Raw genomic sequence first — 24857 nt, forward strand, 5'->3', positions numbered from 1 at the left:
CCATAGAAACAATCAAGAAACAGCCTGCTTTTTAACTTTCATATTTAAGTCAAGAGAACCAGTTTGGTGTAGTGGTTGACATCAGGCTAGAAATGGATAGACCATGAATCTTAGTCCAACCTTGGGCATGAAGCTAGCTAGGTGGCCTTGAACCAGTCACCTTCTCTTAGCCCTAGGAAAGAGACAATAGCAAACACCTCTGAAAAAAATCTGGCCAAGGAAACTGCAAGGACCTGTTCAGGTGGTCTCTGAGAATTGGATAGGATTGAACAGCAGAAAAAAAAAAATCAAAAGGAAAAAATTGGTTAAAATTCCACATTTGTATACATGTTTAAATATACAGATTTTATTTTTATTATATAAGTTTCAATATATTACAATTGTAAAGTTTAGTTCAATCATGTATTTTATTGCTATCACCCATTATGGTCACCTCAGTAAAAGCTTTTGTTTAGTAAATCACTTTAAAACTTAAATTATCTAATTTACAAATTGTGTATTGTGAAAGGCTGAATATTTGTTGCTGAAGAAACTTTTCATTCTTATTCTGTCTGGTTAACAAGCTCCCTCTCTCTCTCTCTCTCTCTCTTTTTTTTTTGTGGCATCTTGCAATTATTTTCAAAATTAGGTAGGCAGTCCTGAGGTGAGTTTGGTTTTATTCCAAATGCCATCAATATTACAAGATTTTAGTTCCAGGATTTTGAGTGGATTCTTGATTCAGAAGGAACTTTCGCGTTTTCTGCTGGTAGTTTTTAAGAAAGAACATTCAAGCCAATCAATACAGGTAGTCCTCGACTTACAACCACAATTGATCCCAAAATTTATGTTGCTAAATGAGACATTTGTTAAGTGAGTTTTGCTCCATTTTACAACTTTTCTTGCAAGAAAAGTTAAGTGAATCATTGCAGTTGTTAACCCAGTTGTTAAATGAATCTGGCTTCCCCATTGACTTTGCTTGGGTTGAGGACTACCTGTACAATGAATGACCATATTATGTCAGTATCTGTTTTAACATACAGCTAAACAGGGCTTTTTTTCTCATAGAACGCCCAGAGCGGAGTTCCGGCACCTTTTTTGGATGGAACCTTGTTATGTAGGCAAGGCGGGTTGTATGACGTGTGTGAGTTCTGGCACTTTTTTTTTTTTTTTTTTTAGAAAAAAAGTACTGCACCTAAATCAGATTGTTCACCCTGCATGAAGCTATGATGTTACAGGCAATCCTCATCTTACAACCATAATTGAGCCCAAAGTGTCTGTTGCTAAGTGATATATTTGATAAGTGAATTTTGCCCCTTTCTTGACACATTTGTTAAGTGAATCACTACAATTGTTAAGTTAATAAAACGGTTGTTAAATGAACCAGGACACTGCAACCGTCATAAACATGAACCAGTTGTCAAGCGTCTGAATTTTGATCACATGGCCATTGGGATGCCGCAATGGTTGTGTGAAAAGTGGTCATAAGTCACTTTTTTCAGTGCTGTTGTAACTTCAAATGGTCACTAAATAATAAGTCAAGAACTACCTGTATTTCATTGGGTTTGGCTTGTTCTAGCAATATGATTTGTGGTATGTGAATTCTGCAGATGCAGCCAGTTGGAATTAAACCATGGCTTAATGCACAAACACAACCTTATGAGAAAGTCAGCTTAAGACATTCAAGGTTTTGTTCTGGGCTATAACTGAGAAGGGTAAATCTGTCACAACAGACTACCCAAAAGGCACTTTCAACCTGGTTCCAAAGTTACAACAGCCACCTTCCATCACACGGCTGTATTTTGGGCATTCAGCAATCAGCCTGCATTTATGACTATTTGCAACATCCTGAATTACAATGCTTACTAATGGTTTTCTGCAAAAAACAGCCTTTAGCAAATAATGGATTTGCTTAATGACCACTGCAAAAAAAGATCATAAAAAATGGGTCCAGTGACATGGCGACTCACTTTAGAACCATCACAACTTAGATGTAGATCAAGGACTACCTTTAAAGAGGAATGGTGAACAGCAGGCACATACTTAGCACTGCAGCAGAAAGATGAACATATGACACCTGTCTGGAACCATAATAGTGCAAACGTTTGGAAGAAATATGGAATACAGCTGGAAGGGGAAACAGAGATATCTATTCCTCCTTACTTACCATTTCACCCTTAGCTATTCTATGGAGTCCTTGGTTCTGTCTGAATTTGTTCGATTGTAGATATTTCATTAATCAACTAGGTATCATATTAGTGGGTGTGGTGTTTGCTCCGTTTATACACAGTAGCTTGCCCTATTAGTGTTGGTAGGGGTATGGTTTTCTCTTTGGTTATTCCTTGATTAGGGTATTGTTTTCTGCTTGCTTGCTTGGGGTTAATCCCTCCTTATCAGGGTGTTGGCTGTTGGAGAGAATGTTTTCTGGTCTGTTTCTTCTTAACTTTTTTATTGTGTTTTTAATTGTGTGTAAATGTGATTTATCTCTATGGTCTATTGATTTCCGATTTATCAGTGCCAAGCTTAAGTGCTCTTTTACTGTAGTCTTGAAATCAGGATTATTTTAGAGATATTTAGCATCAAAGAGCCTGCCCAGGGATTATCTCAGGAGTCTCTCCATATTATTACCTGTTCTTTCTTTCTTTCTTTTTTTTGGTATAGATTTTATTAATTTTTATAGGGTTAGGAATGAGGTGGGGTCGGGATTTGGATTAAGGTTAGGATTAGGGTTTTTCCAGTAACATTCTCAATATTTAGCAAACAGCATAATGTCTGGGTTCATGTGTTTAACAAACAATAATAGATAATAGTTAATTATCATAATATGTTAACTATCACTCAATAGCCTTCTTCTTGCTAATATATATTCAAAATTACATATCACATTCCTTTCTCTCTAACTCATTTTTCTTGATAGAAATTATCCCATGTTCTAAAGTACACTGAGTCGTCTTTCTCTTTTATCTTTAAAGTCAATCTATCCATTTCTGTACTCTACAATTTTCTTAATTAGTACTTCTTCAGCTGGTAAATTTTCATTTTTCCAATGTTGAGTAAATACAATTTTTGCTGCCATTAGTACGTGTAGTATTAAATATTAAATATTTTTCCCATTCTGAAAAAAGTGCATTCCCTATAAAATGGTTTTGAAAGTATCTATGTATTTTATTCTTCCCATACCACAGAAAGGCATGCCAACCAATTTGTAGGTCATGCCCCTCTCTTGTCTCCGTAAGCATTATCCATTCTTTAAGGCATGGTAAAATAACCTCCAGTCCAGCAGTCCAAATCCTCCACTTTCTTTTGTTTCTTGTAGTATTTTCACTCTAATTCTAGCTTTTTTTCCTTGCCAGATAAATTTCAATATTATTGTATTCAGTTCATCAAAAAAGGCTTTTCCCAGCCTTACAGAAATTATTTGAAATAAAAAGAGTATTTTTGGTAAGATACTCATTTTCACTGTTGCTATTCTCCCCAACCTTGAAAGTTGGAAGTTTTTCCATTTTTCCAAATCCAGTTTTATTTGTTTTAGCAGTCTTACATAGTTATCTTCTTTTATTGTTACACATCTTGCTGTTAAACTATTTGAAGATTAGATTTTTTTTTGTTAGTTGATTTTTTTTGTTTTTCTGTTAGATTCTTTGCTAGCACTTTAGTCTTTTCTCTGTTTATTGTCAACTCTGCCACTTCTCCAAATTTTTCTATTTTCTCCAGACGTTTGGTGCTTATTTCATTTATTATCTGTTCTTTACTGTAGGAGTTGAAGGCAACATATATGTCCCCTCATTTAATTTATTTCACTCTATATCCCACTCTTAAATATAAGGCACTCAAGATTATATTCTTTTTATATGTATGTACAAGCAGTATCTAAGAGAGAAAACATAAATAATCAGAAACTTACTACTGCAAAACTTACTACTGCAATGCAATGTATGTATGGCTAAAACTGATGTTGGCTTGAGAACTGAAGTTACCACAAAATGCTGCAACTATGTTTGTTTGAGCACCTAACAAAACTTGGCTATCTTGAAAATCTGGTTAATACTTTAGTGGGAGACTACCAGGAAACTCCAGTGCTACGAATTAAGTTGAAAAAAGCATCCTGGGAGACGTTATTTGTTTCCAAGAAAACTACACATATGTATCCATGAAGTCAATGGTAATCAAGCTTAATTCAGACTTTATGTCGCAATGAAGAGAATAGTCTAACATGTTATATCTGTCCTGAAGGCACAACATTGGTTATCACTTTATTACAGAACAAAGTTCATGGCACTTGCTTCTCTGGCTTGCAGTAATGGTTATCTTATAGAATGCATGTCTATTATATACCCCATCCATTAGCTAGCTAAGTATAATTCTTGAGGATTATCATTAGTATTGGTTCACCACAGTCAGCCAGATATTCAGACTGGATTTGGCATTTTTATTCTACTCAAATTTATTTGCTGCCCATCTCATGGTTCAAGGCGACTCAGAGAGGCTTGATGGATACTGCATCTGGCAACAATTACTATGTGACAACTTTAGAGACCACAATACATACATCCCTAAGATATGGCTGTCACCAAGATTTGAAAGCTTTTGGCACTAGTCCACCCTGATGATCAGTTATTCTGGTACTACTGTGAACTGCAAACTGGTTTGTTATTACTAGTTTGTCATTACTTTTGTTTTAAAGCTTTATATTATTCTTAGATATTAATTATTGGTTTGAGCCTTTATAATATACATTGCTTTTGGTTGTTTCCTGCTTTGGAAGTCTTTTTCAAAATTCACTGTTTAAACCCTCTAAATAAAGGACAAATGTCCCAGAGCTTTATAAACAAATGCAGATCTGAAATAGTGTCTTCCTGGGACCAGTCAAACATAAGTCTATTGATTTCAGTGTAAGTCCTTTTCTATTTTTTTAGAATGATGAACGTAATCAAGAGTTCATAGCAAAAAACTTGTACTGGTATAGAAAGCTAGCTATGCTGTAGTTTATTGAATAAACTTAATCCAAGGTTAAACACAAGGGATTAGATTAATTGAGTAATAGTGATGGAGTAACAAAAGAATATTATATTAATGTATTCTAAACAAAGTTATCAGTGAGAGTTTTAATCTCCTTCCCAACAGCTTCAGAGAACTGTAACAAGTAATAAGTAACTGTAATCTGTAATAAGATTTCAGTTCTATTGATTGTAACCTTTTCTCTTTTGAGTGGCATAAAAAGATGATATAAATTAAAATTTACAAAGCAACAGAACATTTGGTACATTTTGAATTAGCAAATGTTTCTTAAATATAAAATAATCTTTAAGCTACCTTCTGATTTTATGTAATAAGCAGGCTATTCTGTGCAAGCTATTTTTGTCTATTATAAATTACTTCAGAATAATGCTGAAAACAATGCCATAACTATGAAAGTTGGGTAGGAATATTTAAACAGATAGGAGCTTTTTGGTTCTTGCATGCTCTTACATTTGCTTTAAGAACTGTTTATACTACTGCTGCAGGATTTTGAGCATGGAGATTATTCTGAGCTCACAGGAACACACAACATCTGTCCGCAGTTCCTTAAACCAAATTCATCTTTTCCTGGGAGCCTAAAGCAAAGGCAGAAGACAAAAGTGTTCTACTGGAAAAAGAGGTGGTTGCTTTCAGAAATTGCAGACAGATGCTAACTTTTAAGCTCTGGAGAACTGTTTGCTTCAAAATCCATATATTACATAATCATATCATTCTGGTTTGGGTTTCTAGAAGGATCTAAGTACAGTAATTATATTACTATTCAGTGCATTTAGAATTCAAGATGAATCCATTTAAAGGAGAGAGCTAGTTTGTTGTATTGATGAAGGCATCAACATAGAAACCAGAAGACTGTGAGTTCTAGTGTTGCCTTAAACACAAAGCCAGCTGGGTCATCTTGGAACAGTCACACTCTCTCGGCCCTAGGAAGAAGGCAGTGGCAAAGTACTTCTAAAATTGATTCCAAGAATACTGCAGGGATTAGTCCAGTCTAGTTGAGAATGACTTGAAGCATCTCTCCTAAAATAAACAGGATTTAGGCAAAATGTATTTCTTTGAATAAAAGTTATACGTAATTATAAAATAATCTCAAGTATGTTGAATGACACAGTCACAAGCCAACAATTTAAGTACAAATTTAAAATACACTGAAATGCAAGAAGATGGTTTTTATCTTAAATTTCACTGTTGAAAATTTGCTCTCTACTTGTGAATATATATATGTATGTATGTATGTATGTTTTCTGAGGTTCTCACGTGTGTTTGTATGTAGGTCTTTGGTTATTCAGGTTTTCTCCCGTGGAAAATTGGAAGTGTCTTGGCGATGTTTCGATAAAGTCCAATTTGTCATCTTCAGGCTGATGTTTTCGGCTTCATGCTTCTAGGAGCAATGTGTGATCATAGCTGTTTCTTCCTTTTAACTGCCAGTGGGGGTATGAACTGATTGGGTGGGAGCTTGGCTGTGTTCTGATTGGGTGGAGGTGTGTTCTGATTGCTTAGGGGCTTGGCTGTGCTCTAATTGGATGGAGGGTTGGCTGTGTTCTGATTGGATGGGGGAGTGTTCTGTTTGGGTGGGGGCTTTGTTGTGCTCAGGTTAGTCTGAGTTGCAGGGGAATTTGAGATGGAGAGCTGCATTGCGTTGTTGCGTTCATGGTCGTGCCTCATCTTCATGGTGGATGTCAGTTTGCTTCATGTATGGATTGGAGGGGTTTAAAGTGGCTAATGATGCAGCTGTGGTCTGGCATCTGGTTTGTGGTCGTGCCTCATCATAGGTGTGGATTTGGGTTTGCTTTTTGTGTGGATGTGTGGTGGTGACATCCTGTGTGGTTTTCATGAGTGTGGGTCTGGTGTCATTCTTTGTGTTAGAGACTTGTTTGTCAGTAAGGGTGGGTTTCCAAATGGCTGGTAGGCGGGAGATATCATCTCATTTATTCATGCTGTGTGGGCGTTTTTCTATCTCGATGGCTTCTCTGATTATTCTGTTATTAAAGTGTTCAGTTTTGGCGATAGTTCTGGTCTTTTTAAAGTCAGTTTCATGTCCTGTGGCTTTAAGGTGTTGGACCAGGGAAGAAGTTGGTTCCTCATTTTTGAATGAGTTCTTGCGTTCTTCAATGCGTGCACTTATTCTTCTGTTGGTTTGTCCGATGTATGTGGTGGGACAAGCGGTGCATGAAATTTCATATACTCCTTGATTTTCTAACTCAATTTTGTCTTTGGGGTTTCTTAGGATGGTAGATATTTTTCTGTTTGTGCAGAATGCTGTCTTGATGTTGTGCTTGTGGAGGATCTTGCTGATTCTGTCTGTGTGCCTTTTATGTATGGGAGGAGGGCTTTGACATTTTCTTGTTCTCTGTCTTGGATTTTAGTGGGGGTTTCTTTTTGGATTAGGTTGGTAATCTTATTTCTTTGGAATCCGTTGGATGTTAGTACATTAGTGAGAGTGTGTAGTTCGGTTTTTAGGTGTTGTTCGTCAGCTAAGCATTTTGTTCTGGAGATGAGTGTCTTGGCTATGGAGTTGATCTGTGCAGGGTGATGGTGTGAGAGTGCGTGCAGATAGCTGTTTGTGTGTGTTTTCTTTGGGTAGATGGTGTGTCCTAGGGAGCCATTGGATTTCTTGTAGACTAAGACATCCAGGAAGGGAAGGTGGTTATTAGCTTCTGTTTCTATGGTGAACTGTATTTTGGGGTGTAGGCTGTTGAGGTGTGTGAGGAAGTTGTCCAGTTTTTCTTTCCCATGTGGCCAGATTATGAAGGTGTTGTCTACGTATCTGAGCCAGAGTTTGAGTTTGTAATCAGATTTTTCTAGAGCTTGGGTTTCTAAGTGTTCCATGTAGAGGTTTGCAATGACAGGTGAGAGGGGTGAGCCCATGGGTGCTCCTTCTGTTTGTTTGTATTTTTGTCCATTATAGATGAAGTATGTGTTGGATAGGCAGTGGTTGGTCAGATCTAGGATGTGTTTGGGGGGGTATATTTGTTTTGGATGGCTGTCAAGGCTTCTTTGATTGGCACTTGGGTGAAGAGGGATATGACATCGAAGCTCACGAGTAGGTTGCTGGGCTGTAAGTTTTGTTTCTTTATGATCTCTATGAACTGGAATGAATTTTTTACGTATGAAATGATGGATTCTGCATAGGGCTGTAGTTGTTTGGTGAGAAATTTGGCTAGGTTTTGTAGAGGTGAGCCTATGGAGCTGACTATGGGTCTAAGTGGGGTTCCTTCTTTGTGTATCTTGGGGAGACCATAGAGCTTAGGGCATCTGGATGATTTCTCTCTGGGAATGATGCTTTGCTGGATCTCTTCACTAATGGGTGAGGCTTTTATTTGGGATCTAGTGGTTTTTTCCAGGTAGATGGTGGGATCTGTGTTTAGGGGCTTGTATGTGGAGTCTTGGAGTAGGTTGGTTAATTTGTTTGGTAGTCAGATGTGTTCATAACCACCATGGCGTTGCCCTTGTCTGCTGGTAGGATTATTATGCTGGTGTCTTCTTTCAGGTTAAGTAGCGCTGTCTGTTCCTCTTTGGGTAAGTTGCTTTTGGGTGGCTTGCTGGTGCAGAGGATGTTGGTGATTTTGAGTCTGATTCTGTTAGCGTCGTCGGGGTTGATTTTGGTCAAGCTAATTTCAACTCTGCATATAATGGTTTCAGTGGGGATGTGTTTGAGAGCAATTGCTAAGTTGAATCCTTTGGAAAAGACATTGGTTTCGGCTTTGGTGAGGATCCTATCTGAGATGTTATGCACTGTTTGTTTCATGTGTGGCTGTGAGGAAGGAGGGGTTTGTTTCTGGCGTTCTTGTAGTCTTCAGTTTGTTGGTGCGTGTGTCTGTCTTGAGGGTGGTCTGTGTTTCGGCTCTCCAGACGGCGAGTTGTTTGGATGTGTCCCAAAGTGCAAGGTGGATCTTGTTGCTGAGTTTGAGGTGAAGTGTGAGGAGATCTTTGTTGATTCGGTCTAGGAGGAATCTTTTTGTGTGAAGTTCATTTCTGATTAGGGCCAATTCTGTTCTTTTCAGGATGCGTTTGGTGGCTGCAGAGTTGGAGTGGAATTTCAATTGGAAGCATGTGGGGATTAAATTTTGATCTCGGCAGTTGCGTAGGAATGTGGGGTCGCATAAAATGGAAGTTCTTTGGACTTCGAGTTTTTCATAGGTCCTGGTCAGATGGTGGATTTCTTCCCCGTAGAGGCACGATATTTGTTTTCTGAGGTTTTCGCGGGTGTTTGTATGTAGGTCTTTGGTTATTCGGGTTTTCTCCCGCGTAAAATTGGAAGTGTCTTGGCAACGTTTCGACGAAGTCCCATTCACCATCTTCAGGCTGGTGTTTTCGGCTTCGTGCTTCTAGGAGCAATGTGTGATCTAACCTGAGCACAACAAAGCCCCCACCCAAACAGGACACTCCCGCAGCCAATCAGAGCACAGCCAACCCCCCAGCCAGTAAGAGCACAGCCAAGCCCCTAACCAATCAGAACACACCTCCACCCAATCAGAACACAGCCAAGCTCCCACCCAATCAGTTCATCCCCCCCACTGGCAGTTAAAAGGAAGAAACAGCTACGATCACACATTGCTCCTAGAAGCACGAAACTGAAAACACCAGCCTGAAGATGATGAATGGGACTTCGTCAAAAATGTCGCCAAGATACTTCCAATTTTACGCGGGAGAAAACCCGAATAACCAAAGACCTACACACACACACACACACACACACACACACACACACACGTTGGTTACTGAAGAATCACACTGCTTTTTAATAGTCTTGGTTATACAATACTTTTAATTTTACATCCTATTTGTACACATTCAGTATGCATAATATCTTATGTATGATAAATGGTACTAAACATAATTATCCAATGCATGCTAGAGAATTGGTTGTTCCATAAAGAAAATAGGAACAAAAAGAGACCACAAAACAGTTGCTTATGTAAAAATATTAGTCGATCATAATAGTGCCTGATGGACTCTGGATTTCATTCTTTAGCAGATGGAGGGTTCTTCAATTGCTTTGGCGCCCTGTGTAACTGCTTTCACACATTTAGCCATTGTCTGTGAAGCTCTACTTATTGGATCTGCAAAGATAAACATCTGTGTTATCATTCTAAAAGTCTGACTTGGTGGATAGGTTATGTATTAACTGAAATTATTTGGTTTTGAATTAGTATGCTGTATAAAACCCAGCCATTAAAGCTTATAAAAACATGCTATATGGCTTAGTAGAATGTGTGAACTCGGTCACTATGATCAATGAAAAACTAATGTTTTTAGTAGTCAAATATTTCCAATATAAACAAAACACATTTTGTTTGCTACTTAATTATACAGGGAAATCTGCATACATGAAGGAAGACTATTGTTACCTGTCATATAAAAGTCTTTAACTGTAAGCTGAGGAGGAACAAGAGGGTCAGCAAGAAGTTTCTGATTCACCACCTATAATTTAAACAAAGAATGGCAAATATTAGCAAATTTCCATCACACAAAAGATATCTGTGTGCTGGATCACATAAAAAAACCCAAAGAATTCATTATATACTGGAATGTTTCATAAGATAGACAAAAGAAAAAAGTATTTTTAAAAAAACAGCTGTAAGGAAAACCCAGGAGAAAGTGCTGGAAAGAGTACTTATGTAATATATTACAAGCCTTCTAAACCTAACCTGTTATTGTACAATACTGGGACACTTTTTATACAAGCTTAAGGCAAAAAGATCAATGATAATTTTTATAATACTTTATATGAAAAGTAACTCTTTTAAGTTTTTATATCCCAATGGTATAATGGAACATAACTTGGACAATTCATTTGCTTGAATAAAATAGTTGGCTTCTTCTACATCATCATATCGAACCAAATTAGGAGACACTTCTTCTAATCTCCTCCTCACTTGATCAAGATTGTCATAAGGGAGAGTCACACCAGTCAGCTAAAACACAAAGAGAAAGAAACAAACTCAAGATCCAATGTGGATATATTTCTTTTTGTTGAGATCTATATTTGCACCATACATCCCCAGAATTATATATAGTGCATTCAGAAAGTATTCAGACTTCCTTCAATTTTGTTTTGCTGCAGACTGATTCTACAGTTGTTGAAATTCATTTCTTTCTTATTAATCTACACTCAGTACTCCATAATGAGAAAGTGAAAACAGAATTTTAGAAATGTCTATAAATTTATTAAAAAGAAAAAAAAAACTGAAATATCACATTGGCATAAGTATTCAGACCCTTCACTTAGTAGTTTGTTGAAGCACCTTTGGCAGCAATTACAGCCTCAAGTCTTTTTGGCCATGACGTGACAAGCTTGCACACCTGGATTTGCCTTTCTTCTTGCAAATCCTCTCAAGCTAATTTGGATGTTGACCGTCAGTGGACAGCCATTTTCAGGTCCCTCCAGATATGTTCAATAGGGTTCAAGTCAAGCTGGCTACTCTAGGACATTCACAGAGTTGTCCCTAAGCCACTCCTGTGTTGTCTTGGCTGCATGCTTACGATCATTGTCATGTTAGAAAATGAACCTTTGGCCCAGTCTGAGGTCCTGAGCGCTGTGGATCAGGTTTTCATTGAGGATATCCCTGTACTTTGCTCCATATAACAACAACAACAACAACAATAATAATAAAAAGGTGGAAGGGACCTTGGAGGTCATCTAGTTCAATTTAGCTTTCCCTCAACCTTGATCAGCCTCCCAGTCCCTGCTGCTAAAAACAACCACCCCCCACAGCATGATGCTGCCACTACCATGCCTCACTGTTGGGATGATATTGAGCAGATGATGAGCAGTGCCTGGTTTCCTCTAGACATAACATTTAGAATTGAGGCCAAACAGCTCAATCTTGGTTTCATCAGACCAGAGAGTCTTGTTCCTCACAGTGTGAGAATCTTTCAGGTGCTTTTTTGCATACTCCAAGTGGGCTTTCACATGTTTTGCACTGAGGAGAGGCTTACATTTAGCCACTCTACCATAAAGACCATATCGGTGGAGGGCTGCAGGACTATTGTGCTTCTGGAACTGTGTCTCATCTCCACACAAGGTATCTGGAGCTCAGTCAGAGTGACCATCGGGTTCTTGGTCACATCTCTTCCTAAGACCCTTCTTCCCCAATTGCTCAGTTTGATCGGGCAACCAGCTTTTGGAAGAGTCCTAGTTATGCCAAACTTCTTCCATTTGAGAATTATGGAGGCCCTGTGCTCTTAGGAACCTTCAGTGCAGCAAAAATTTTATTGTAGCCTTCATCAGATCTGTGCATTGCACAAATCCTGTCTCTGAGCTCTACAGGCAGTTCCTTTGACCTTGTGACTTTAGCTCTGCTGCAATCTGCATTGTCAGATGTGAGACCTTCTACAGAAAGGTGCGTACCTTTCCAAATCACGTCCAATCAATTTAATTTACCACAGATTGACTCCAATCAAAGTGTAGAAACATGTAAGCAACAATCAAGAGAAATAGGAGGACCTGAGCTAAATTTCAAGTGTTGTTGCAAAGGGTCTGAATACTTATGCCAATGTGATATTTCAGTTTTTCCTTTTTAATACATTTACAGTCATTTCTAAACTTTTGTTTTCACTTTGTTATTATGAGGTACTGAGAAAAAATGAATTTCAACAACTGTGGAATCAGGCTACAGCATAACAAAATTGACAAAAGTGAAGGGGGTCTGAATACTTTCTGAATGCTCTGTAATTTCAGAAGTTGCAGTTGTAGCCATCCCATGTGGATTAACAATTTAAGATTACTGTATTTTGCAATTTAATAAGGTGGCAAATATATTTCTTATGAATGGTATAAGAGATGTAAAAAAGCAAACTTGCTATCTTTGCTATTGGTAGTGTCACAAAAATATTTTTTAGAATATTTGGCCTAAAATATAATAGTATCCATTCATCATGAAACAATTTTATCTCAATATAATAAAGCAAAATACATAGACTATACCCACCATTTTTCTATAGAATCCTTTGTCAAAATGCACATTTATTGCCCAATCTCTACAAGCTTTTAAATACAAATTAACAATTTTCACATTCAAATCTCTCAGCTCCAGAAAACGCAGTCACTACAGACGTATGATTTATATTACTATGATCTTTCTGTGCATTTTGTGATCAATTACTTTTCAAAGACTGGCTAAATTAGAAAGTTCATGATTTCAACTTCTAAATGCAACCAACTCATTTTGTCAAGTATTAATTCAATCTCTTGGGAAATATTCAGTGATTGGGGCATCTACAGTACCTCAGAAAGTGCCCTAATAATTTTCCAGTCCTCCCTTGCCATGCCAGGTGGTGTCACTGCTACTCTGGTTTGCTGAGCTCTGCCTTCGGTGTTTACATAGGTTGCAGTCTTTTCTGTATAAGCTGCTCCTGGAAGAATTACCTCAGCCATAGAAGCCCCAACATCACCATGGTGACCTGAAAAGGATTGCCGTACCAGTGGGGTTACTTTTTATTTCTGACTGAACTTTATATTAGGCTTTGCAATTTTGCAACCCACTTATTTATTTAGCTACAACCTTTCTGTTAATACAGGTATTGCAAAGTTTGAGTGGTTCCTTTCAGACACCACTTGTGAAATAGAAGTCTTCAATATTTAATTATTACTTAATATCACGTGTACATTATGCATCCACATAAAAATGAATCCAAATAATTCATGCAACAAATCTCCAGTTTCACAGATTTCCAACGGCTCTATTTATTCTAAATTCATGCTACACAGTATACGATTTATCCAGATATACTTTGGATAGCAGCTTTTCAGCTAACCAATTTTATTAAGGCTTAAGCTTTTGTGAGCTTCAGTTCACTCCATCAGATGCATTAGAGTGGCTACACTGATACGGGAATTAAATTGGAGTGAGGAAGTACCAAAGGAAGTACAAATTGTCTATGCAGATTATAGGTGAGACAGATGCATTTCAAAACATTTATAAGCCAAAAAGGTGCTACCAGACTCCTGTTTTTTCTCTCTATCACCGATTAACACAGCTGTTGCACAGTTTATATATGCTATTGGCTATAAACTCCACACTTATGGATTAGATGTACATGATTTGTTGATATTATATATAGTATGGGACTTCTAGTTTCTATTGAGACTTTACAATTAATTTTAGTATGTTTTTATTTATGTTTCAAATTTCTGAACTGCCCATCTCCCTCAAAGAGGGATTCTGGGTGTTGTACAATAAAACATCAAAATATAAAAGTATATAATTAGTGGACTTGGTTTGGTTTGCAGGCTTGCTTAGGTTTGCAGACTCTAGTTGGGCTTTTTTCCTCCTGATTTTTTAACTCTGCCTTTCAGTGGTCATGCATGCTTGCTTGCTTTCTGTTCCTTTTTTAATAAAAAAAAACAACCTTCTCCAATTAAAGAGAGAGAGGGGAGCTGTTTGACCCTCCTTCCCAGGTAGCAACAAAACTCTGGATCCCAGGAGGAAAAAATGCCTGCTCACTCTAGATAGTGAGTTCACTCTTCCATATACCACACAATGAACAAAATTTGCAATTGCAATGTAAATTTATGCTGGACACAATTGTGCATGCCAGAAGGAGCTAAATATTAAAATTAAAGGGGAAGAGCACTTGATTTACTAAGTTGATTTCACTTGATTTAATACAATATTTTAAGCAAAATATTTTAACATTGGACATATTGAAGGATATTTTAAAGAATGGATCCAGATGTTAATTTTAAGAGTGTCTTGCCTTTATAGATATGCTGTGTTTCAAAAATAATATGAAAAAGAAACAAGTTTTAACTCAACAAGACTGAGAGTGAATTTTAAGTAAATTTAAAAATGACAAGCTACAAGAATGGTATGGAAAAAGATGCTAAAGAAATCAAGTTCTATGACATTGATGGCACTAAAAATCAAGATTGTTAAAAGTAAAAAGAAAGTATACAAAACTGGTTTATTTGATCAAGGTTAAAAGAGATATGTTATCTCTAGTAACCTTTCATTAACTTTTGGATCAGGACTGAAAAGAAGAGGTTTTAAGGATTTGTTTATAGCAGTGGTTCTCAACCTGTTGGTCGGGACCCCATTTGGGGTAACGACCATTTCACGGGGATCGCCAAACAATGCAGTCCGCCAATTTTTTCCCCCTTTCCTTAGCTGTGCTACTCCCTTTTATTCTATTGGCTTTTGAAAGCCAATAGAATAGACTCTTGAATAGAGTCTAATTCTATTGGCTTTCAAAAGCCAATAGGAATTATCCAGGCTGTCTCTGCCCTGCTGAGCCCGCCAAAAGTCCCATTCTGCAAATGGTGCTGCATCAGTTGAGTAGTCCTCGACTTACGACCGGTTGAGTAGTCCTCGACTTACAACCGGTTGGGGGTCGCGACATTAAAAAGGTTGAGAACCACTGGTTTATAGATAAGACATAGGATATGGAAAGAGATCATTTATTGATATTTTTAAAAAGGTGATAAGTTACTAAAATTATTTATAGTGATGAAAGGGGAAGTCATTTCTTGATATGTTTCTTTTACTGTATTATATTAATTTTTTTCTATCTTTTCTGCACTTTTTGTTTTTTCCTTTTATTTTAAGTAGTAGTTTTTCTTTTTAATTCTAACATTTAAAATTACTATAAGAATAATAAAAGTTATGCATGTAGCCCTTTCAATTTATTTTCTTACCAGAATTAATTGGTCACTTTGGCATGACAAGTTGTCTCTGTATGCAAAATACTCTAGCAATTCAGGTAAAGGAAATAGTCTAATAAATGTTACAATAGACATATCCACAGTTCCTGGATTACTTTCAGTAATAATCTAGTTTCCTTTAGCAGTTAGTTGGCTTAAACTTTATTAGTTCAGAACAAAACAGCCCTGCTTTCATTGGGATGAAACAAACAGAACAATATTTAAACAACACAAGTGTTCTGACCACAGTAAACACTCAGGACCACCTGCCATTCTTGTTTTTCATATTAGGGCCATGAGAGTAGGTGGGTCCATAATTAGTATCAAGTACTACCCATACTACAAAAAAATGGGTTGAATGGATGATTTTGAAAACATTAAAATAAAATTAGAATAAAAATAAACTAAAATTAATGTAAACAATAAGGATATAGATCTGCAGGTATCTACATAGTGAAAAATCTGTTTAGTGTCTCTTATCAAAAACATTCTCTGAATAAAGAGTACACGCAAAAGTAGTCACATAAATAGCAAATCTCAACAAATTAATCCAGATTAACAGAGAATCTTCGCATGTCATACTGAAGCTCAGTATCCCACCAACATTTAACAAGCCAACCCACATCAACACTATATTAGTGGTCTTTGTGTTGTACATTTACTCAGCTTCAGTAGTATCTCTTTACATAGCAGTAGTGCATACATAAACTTTGCAATATCTGCCTGGAAATTTACAATAATAAAAGTGTGTCCTTCCTAGCTGTTATTGTACAGGAGTTATAAATTCCCATAGCGAGGTATTAAAACAAAACAAGGGATAAAACAAAATCAAAATCAGTAGCAACTTAACGGGCTCACAGCCTCAAACAGAGGTCTTTTTCTCACTCATCGATTTTAAATCAAAAGCAGACGTGACATGACTATCTCTACTGTTGTACTACCGTAGTATAATTGCTTTTTGTAAAAAAAAAAAGTATGTACCAGGGTTTTTTTTTAAAAAAGCAGAATTATCAATCAAAATCCAACTATCATACTTATAACAGTCAGAATCCTCAAAATGTTGCCACTAAAACAAGTTTTCAAAACAGAACTTTTGAAATTTACATTGTTTCATTCAAAACAATAATTTGTATGTGTCTATCATCCATAGTAGTTTTGGATTGCATGTCAGACACAGATTTAGTTTATTGCTAAGTCAAATGCAAAGTAAAGAACTGCAGTGATGTTACTTACCCTGATAAATGATAAGGCAATTCCCAGGCAAATCTTGTCGGGTTATACAACCTGCATCAGCCCCTAAGAGATACAGCACTTTAGGAGGGTTCTTCCTGATTGCATCTACTCCTGGTTTGTAACCTAAGTCAAGAGCAGCTACTTGGCTTGCCACTCTGTAGAGGGAGAGGTTATTGTTTCAGCCAGAGTTCTCAGACTTGAAAGACTGATAAACCCCAAACCTTTGACCCTTGACTATAAGGTATGCATATTTTTGAACAATTTCCTATTTTGTAGAACCATGTATTGCTGAAAAGAATAAAGTTTCCCATATCTGGTTAGCTTTACTCTTTGGCAAAAGCATTTTGGAAAAGGACCCAGCAAAATGAGTTAATGGAAACTTTAAGTCTTTCCTTTACCACTGAGTATATCTTCTCTCAAAATAGATTTTTGTATCTCAAAAATTTTGAAATGTATGGATTACTTGTTCAGATCCATAGCCATGAAATATCCTAAAAGCTACAAAGACAAAGCTTACTCTAATTGCATTATCTACTTTCCAGACTCTGGATTTTAATATATAAAAATGCATATCAAACATGTAATTTAGAAGTGCAGGGAGAGAAAGTTTTAATATAAAAAGAATCCTTACATGTAGAGTTCAATCATCTTCAATTCTGAAAAAAAATGTTCATGTCATTCTGAATGTATTCAAGTGTATTATTCGGCATTTGAGCTAAGACCCTTTCTAAATATCAAAATACTGTAATTTGTTCAAACCAGTGGGAAATCAGTAATTTTAATAATCTGTTCATTTTTAAATATTTTATAATTCAGCCAGATGGTTGTAGTTAACAAGGAAGTCCTGACCCAGTGCCTAGAGACTCAGAATCTAGATCAGGGGCGTCAAACTCGCAATGTTATGTGATGTGTCACGACTTTTTTCCCATTGCTGGCAATGGGGTGGGCGTGGTTTTGTCAGGATGCATCTGGCCCGTGGGCCGGCAGTTTGACACCCCTGGTCTAGATGAAACAGAATAGGCTCAGAAAGAATCCTATTAAACAGAGCTATTATTTGTTTAGAAGCCTTTTGGCTCCAGGGTAGGTAATTGTCAGCCTTTTGTCCAGAGAAGCAGCAGATCCAGAAGTACTAGTTTTATCTTATTGAAAGGTTCCCTTTACAAAATCTTGCAAGTCTGAAAATACATCATAGTGACATTAATTTTATAGGAATTGCATTAGTTGTTGTTTTGCTTCCAGGCTGAAGGCTGGGTCTTTGTTACCTTTGAGAACATATCCAGGATGAGCTTGATCACAGTCTTCTTCACCTGAAATTGACACTGTCCTATTATCTTTTAGGAAAGCAGTTGCAATCATGCCTTTTCATGGAGCTTTCAGAGAAGAAAGCACTGTAACAGATTATCAGTATTTTAACAGGGAGTTGTTGGCTTGGTAATATAAGCTGTTATGGTTTTTATTAATAACGCCTTTTATTGAAATTTGTATTGTTTTAGAGTTGTAAACACTTGGGTAAGCAATATAGAAATAATTGTACATAAACAACTTTATGGTAGAAATTTTTATGACTCTAGTATAAGAGATAGAAATCAAAATAGAAAATGACAAACCTATGAAGAATGTTCATAATTTTCCAGTCAGCATCTATTCCACTTTTTGCCCTAATATTCTGTGTAATAGTAGAAATGGCTGAATGAATAGCTGCTCCATCATCACGTTGCAGTGCTGCACTGCCCATCACTACCATTGGCTTTTTTGCCTGGTTCAGGACCTTTTATAAATGAGACATGAGAGTGAAAATTCACTCCATAGTCAAGACATTGTAATTTTGTAAGAAAAGTTAGAGACAAAACCAGAGTTTATTATTTAAAGTACCTTGCTGAATGGATGGTTCTCAGAAGCAATGTCTAATAATATCTGTGGGGAATCTCCCAGATGCTCATAAGTGTAGGTTAAATCAACTGGACTGCCCACGAGAGCAACTTTTAGCTCATTATGTAGCCAGCTGAAAGAGGAGTAGGCACAAAAATACGTAAGGTCTTCTAATCTTTTGATATCCCCAAAATAAGCCCTAGTTTGATTTTTGGGGTGGGCCTAATCTAAGCCCTATCCCAAAAATAAGCCCTAGTTTTGGGGTAAGGCACATGCCTAAAAATCAAGCTAGGGCAGCAGTGGGGGGAGTGGAGCTATCCCACGCACCCCGCACCCACTTACTGTTACAGCCAGGCCTTCCATGCCTCGACACCTGCCTCGCCTCACTGACCCACTTCTGCGGCCGCTCGCCACCACTCGCAGGCGTGCATTACCCCTGGCCTCCATTTTGCCCTCAGCGGCCTTCAGTAAATGACTCTACAGCTGAGAACAGAGCTCTGGATTGAGTTGGAGCTCAGTTCTCGGCTGCAGAGCCATTTCCTGAAGGCCCCTGATGACAAAATGGAAGCCGGGGGCAACACACATGGATGGTGGCGAGCAGCCTCAGAAAAAGTGGGCAGGGGGGCTATCGGTATTGCCACCATGAGGTGAGACTGTGGAAAACACATCCCCCGAAAATAAGACCTGGTGCTCTTTTGGAGGCAAAAAAAAAAAAAAGTCAGGATATTATCTTCAGGAAAACATGGTATATAGGCAAGCTGCATGGAATGAGTTTATTTTTGTACTTTTCTGCCTGAGCTCTACCTACAGAAGTTTCTGAAGTCCTTCTAAGCAGCAAACAGCCTAGGGACCCGGGAAGCACATTTCATAATTCAGCATTATTCCTCTCCCAAAAGGAAAACTAAGTGGCACATGCAGAAACAAGTGGACTTTCAGACAGGGGTTCATTTCTTTTGCAATAGGTGATTGTGATAATAGCATTTTATCTTTGAAATATGCCTATTTGCATCCTTCTGTATTAAAAAAAAAAGGCCCTTTAGTATTACAGGCTTAAGAGATACTGTTCATCAGCACAGCTGCCTTCAATCTAGCCACCTTCCAGATGTGTCTTAGAATTGTCTGGCTATAAGTCCACGGTTAAGAAGCCAAACATCTGGAAGGCAGGTAGTTTGGGAAAACTGCATTAAAGTATATAAAAGGATAAAATCCCCATTATATGTCAAAATCTTATGTCAGCTACTGACATACTGGCAAACACAATTAGCTTCCATACTAGATGTGGTCTTAAACAGGAGGTTGGACTAGAATCTATAGAATTATTTTCAGCTCTGATTCTATGATGTTTATGTTCAAGATAAAAATGATAAATAAAGAATGTCTGGTCTCTTACAATGTACCTCCTAATCCCCAGAAAGAAAATCAATTTCACTAAATGTTAACAAACCTTTTTCTAATTCTTGCATTGAATAATGGCGCTTCAAAGCGTGGATTGGTGCCAACCAGAAGTAGGACATCTGCCTCTTCTACTCCTGCAATCTTGGTATTAAGTAAGTAATTAGATCGCAGGTCTGTTCTATAATAGAATGCACAAACAATCATAACAAATATAATTGCGATAATGGCACTCCAGTAGGAATAGTAATAAGACTTATACACTGCTCCATAGTGCTTTACAGAGGTTTACAAACGTCAGCATATTGCCCCCAACAATCTGGGTTCTCATTTTACCACAGAAGGATGGAAGGCTCAGTCAACCTCGAGCCCCATCAGGATCGAACTCCAGGCTGTGGGCAGAGTTAACCTACAATATTGCCTACAACCATTGTGCCACCAGGACTCAAAAACTCCTTTGATACTTAAAAGTATCACTTATGAACTCTATATCTGCACAGTACCAATCTTAATTTTTTCTTTATTTTATCAGCCAGTAAACAAGAAGCATGTTTACTTTTTTCTAGAAAAAAAGTTTTTCATTTTTTATAACATGCTTCCAATTATGAACTATTAATTTAATGCTTGATGACCATTTAGACCATTTAGAACCCTTTAAGGATAAGGGCTGGAGGAACCTACATGAATTTTATTTTCTGTCCAAATTTCTAACCTTGCCAAGTTCTCTCAAAACATTCCATTACCATTTCTTTTACTGGGATCAGTCTAGTTATAATCTCTTACCCAGCTCCTGCAGTGGGGAAAACCTCTTCAGTACATATATTATCAGAGTTAATTCTATTCAGCAAGTCTTTGAGCGATACTAGTGCTTCTGCATCCACTAATCCTCCTGCAATTGCAGCTACTTCATTACCTTGACTCCCCTGAAGCTGCAGCAGGAAACAAAATGCCACAAAACCATCATTAGGTCTCCAATCACTTATTTTTTTTTAAAAAAGAGCAATCTTTTTAGATATTATTTTTCCTAAGAATTCAGGAAAACAAAATAATTTTCATAAAACAGAGATATCATACAGTTGTAACACTTCATCTGTGCAGTGATAAATATGTATTTGTTCTGAGATCTGAGAAAAAAGGGATTTTTACATCTATGCACACTACTTTCATATTACCCTTTTAACCACAAGACATAATACAAATGACTTTTAAAGCTCTACATAGCATCAGGCCAGGTTATTTAAGGGACTGCCTCTCCTCAATTTCATCTATCAGTCCCAATCGTTTCAGCAGAAGGAGCATATTACTGGTTCCATTGGCCAAGGAGCTTCACTTGATGGGATCAAGAAAAAGAGCCTTTTCTCTGCCATGGCACCTACCTTCTGGAACATCAGTTCCTTCCCCCCCCCCCCAAAAACCCATAGTGAGATTGGCCTCAACCTTGTTGGTGTTCTGGAAGGCCCATAAAACGTGGATGCACCATTGGGCTTGGGGATCCCAAAGAAATGTGGAACTTGTTAAATAGTTACACTTATATAACCAGATTGTTTATTATTGTATTTTTAATGTAGCTTTTAATTGTTATGAAAGATAGAAGACTATAACTGTTACTTGTGTTTTCAAACTGCATATGCCTCCCAAAATCACATGCAAGTAGTCATATAAATTAAATAAACAAGCTTCTTGTTTTTGAAACATGGAAAGTAGCATTCCTCAAAGTATAAGAATTCATAAGTAAATGTATATCAAATTTAGAAGTAGCATTAAATAGTCTGTCAAGTTCATAAGCTTACCGCAGTTGCTACATAACTCAAGGCTTCTTCCCAAGATACATAAGTGAACAGCCCTTCTTCATTTTTTATCATCGGCTCAATAAGTCGCTGACGTTTCAGGCCATCATAAGCAAATCTGAAAAGCAAAGATAAATCCCATTGTTAACTTTTTAAATTTTTTCACCACAAAATTTACTTTTCCATAATATCAATAAATGACCACATCTTGGAGCAGTTGGTCATAATAAGGAGGCAATACTAGACATACTCTTAAATAGTGCTCAGAAATTGGTGCGAGAAATATATGTACTCAAACTGACTGAGAATGCAATAAATAAATAAATAATGCAATAAAATTCAACATTCAAAGAGGCAATATCTTATCAAGTTCTACAAAGTGGAATTTCAAAAAAAGGAATTAAAAGATAGAGGCAAGTTTTCTCTTCCAAATATCACATACAGCAAGCTGTGTGTCAGGGTTAGCAGAATGGATTAAATCCCTGAATAGCAGAATGTCAATATGGGAAGGAGCTGGCCCAGATAATCAGCTCCACAGATACTTATAATACAGGGACACAATCGAGAATATAAACTTAAAAGGACATATAAGATGAAGCTTGATAAAAGTATGGAATTCTATTAAAAAAATAATCAGCCCATCACTTTCAATCCTTCAGCAATAATTGCTGGAAATGCCAAGAAACAGAAGGAACATTCTATGATACATGGTGAACATGTAAGTATTGGAAAGATATATGTAGCTTGGTCAGGAAATTTTAGGGATCAACTTCAAAATGAAATTACATTTTTAATTTTTTATTAGGTACAGTGCAAGAACACATTAAAAATATAATAATTTATTAAGATACATCTTCACAGCTGCAAGGATAATGTTTGCACAACTCTGGAAAAAAACAGTAGAATTTCAGCAATATTTGAGTACTTAAACTTGGAGAATATATAGCAATGGAGAAACTAACAGTATAGACATAAAAGAAGTTTAATTAAGTTCAAATAGGGATGGCTTCCATATTCAGCAAGGTAAAAAGAAACATTTAAAATATGTTTTTATACCTTATGCCAAAAAGTACTGCAAATTTGTTGAAGCACAAAGGGAGAAGTCAGTATTAGCATATATTTTGGGGGAGGGTCTCTTTTTCTTTTTTAATATTTATAGTTAATATTTAATAGTGGGGATAATTTTAGAGTATTAAAACAATTTAATATACTTAATAACTTTTATCAATATTATAGTAGTTAATAACTGAATAATTTCAGTAATTATTTTTCGTTCATAGGTAATATCTGTTTTTAAATACATATTTCTTTTAAGTGAAATAAAAGGATTAAACTAAGAGTAAAGCATAACAATACAGGTGGTCCTCAACTTATAGGCATTTGTTTAATGACTGTTCAAAGTCACAATGCCACTGAAAAAGTGTCTTATGACCATTTTTTACACTTATGACCACTGCAGCATCCACACAGTTATATAATCAAATTTCAGATGCTTAGCAACTGGCATGTATTTATGATGGTTGCAGTGTCCCAAGATCATGTAATCTGTCAGAATCCAATTATATTTCATCTCTAGTTATCGACTATGGAAAACCCCATTTCTGCCCTCTCTGGATTCTGTCATACTATGAAGGGGAAGGGGGATGAGCAAAGGGGTTTTATGGCTCTCACTTCCTTGTTACAACTTCAAAGGGACTGAATGTGGATATCACCAAAAGGACTAACCATAACAAAAGGGCCCATCACCTTTCATGTACTACTCTCTGAAGTTTCCCTTCCGCCGCGTGAGGAAAAAGGGGGTGGAAATTGTCGCTGGAAGGATGGTGGGGGGGGGGCTGCTTGGGACCACTTAAAACCTTGAATGGGAGGACTTGGGCCCCAGGTCCTGTCTAGAACGCCTGCAACCATCTTCTCTTAATAAAGATGCCTGTTGGAAGAAATATTCCAAGAGTTCTGTCTTCTTAAGATGCACAGTGGGGTGGGTCCTTACATAATCACCTTTTATGACCTTCTGACAAATAAAGTCAATGGGGAAGCCAGATTCACTGAACAACTGTGACAAGGAAGGTTATGAACTGGGGCAAAACTCACTTAACAACAGTTTTGCTTACCAATGGAAAATTTGGTTTCAAGTGTTATAAGCTGAGAACTACCTATACAACAGAGTACTTTTGATGTACTTTTCAAAAGAGGAAAATGAACACATATTTCTATATATTCTTATGTCTATACCTGTATTAATAAATAAAGCTAACTTCTAAAAAATGGCTCCAAAATCCAAGCAGAGGCCTATAAAGTTAACTGACATCGTAAAGAAAACTTTCAGTTAGAAAGTGGAAGATTTGCTTTAGTGAAAAAAATAAAAAAGAACATAAACTCTGGCAAAAGAAATGCAAAGAGACAATGAGGGAGGCCAAATAATAATAATAATGAGTAGTTTTTACCAAAATTCTGAATATAGATAATAAAAGATTCTTCAAACGTATCAGAGGTAGAAATCTAGCCAGGGAAACTATTGGCCCTGTGGATGAAAAAGAAATCTAAAGTATGCTAAGAGGAGAACAGGAAACTGCACAGAATCTGAAATAATTCTTTGCTTCTGCTTTCACAGGAATAAAATAGGGGAAGATCCCCAAGTATGATCTCCTATTTTCAGGAAGGGAATCAGCTGAACCGAGCTCAATAGTGATGAATACAGAACTGCTAAGCCTGAACATCAACAAATTACCAGGGCCTTATGGCATCCACCCAAGGGTTATTAAGGAACTTAAAGTTGAGACTGGGGATTATCTAACTAAAGTATGCAACATGTCTCTATGTTCGGCCGCTATTAAGAGCTGGAAAATGGCCAATATAATTCCAATTTTTAAGAATGGCTCACAGGGGGATCTAGGAAATACAGGCCTGTCAGCTTCACATTTGTTTGAAGGAAAATATTG

At 37.0% G+C, this 24857-nt stretch overlaps 1 protein-coding gene across 2 annotated transcripts in view; it reads right to left on the reverse strand.

Annotated features, from left to right (window-relative positions):
* Positions 1-9737: 9737 nt before the first annotated feature.
* NDUFS1 (NADH:ubiquinone oxidoreductase core subunit S1) overlaps positions 9738-24857 on the reverse strand; it is a 42060-nt gene continuing 26940 nt past the window's right edge. Inside the window, exons 10-19 of one of the 2 annotated variants that reach the window (XM_039352838.1) lie at positions 21922-22036; positions 20915-21060; positions 20184-20312; positions 18743-18872; positions 18478-18638; positions 16871-17025; positions 13223-13398; positions 10776-10910; positions 10344-10416; positions 9738-10055 (exon numbers count right to left, since the gene is read on the reverse strand). In XM_039352838.1, the coding sequence (XP_039208772.1) occupies positions 9964-10055; positions 10344-10416; positions 10776-10910; positions 13223-13398; positions 16871-17025; positions 18478-18638; positions 18743-18872; positions 20184-20312; positions 20915-21060; positions 21922-22036 (1312 nt within the window). In that variant the 3' untranslated portion in view covers positions 9738-9963. The remainder of the gene's footprint in view (positions 10056-10343; positions 10417-10775; positions 10911-13222; positions 13399-16870; positions 17026-18477; positions 18639-18742; positions 18873-20183; positions 20313-20914; positions 21061-21921; positions 22037-24857) is intronic. The other variant, XM_039352839.1, reaches the window with a different exon arrangement.

The sequence above is a fragment of the Crotalus tigris genome, unplaced genomic scaffold (assembly GCF_016545835.1).
Source record: "Crotalus tigris isolate CLP2741 ecotype Arizona unplaced genomic scaffold, ASM1654583v1 scf7180000018485.2372832, whole genome shotgun sequence".
In the NCBI taxonomy this organism is placed as follows: Eukaryota; Metazoa; Chordata; class Lepidosauria; order Squamata; family Viperidae; genus Crotalus; species Crotalus tigris.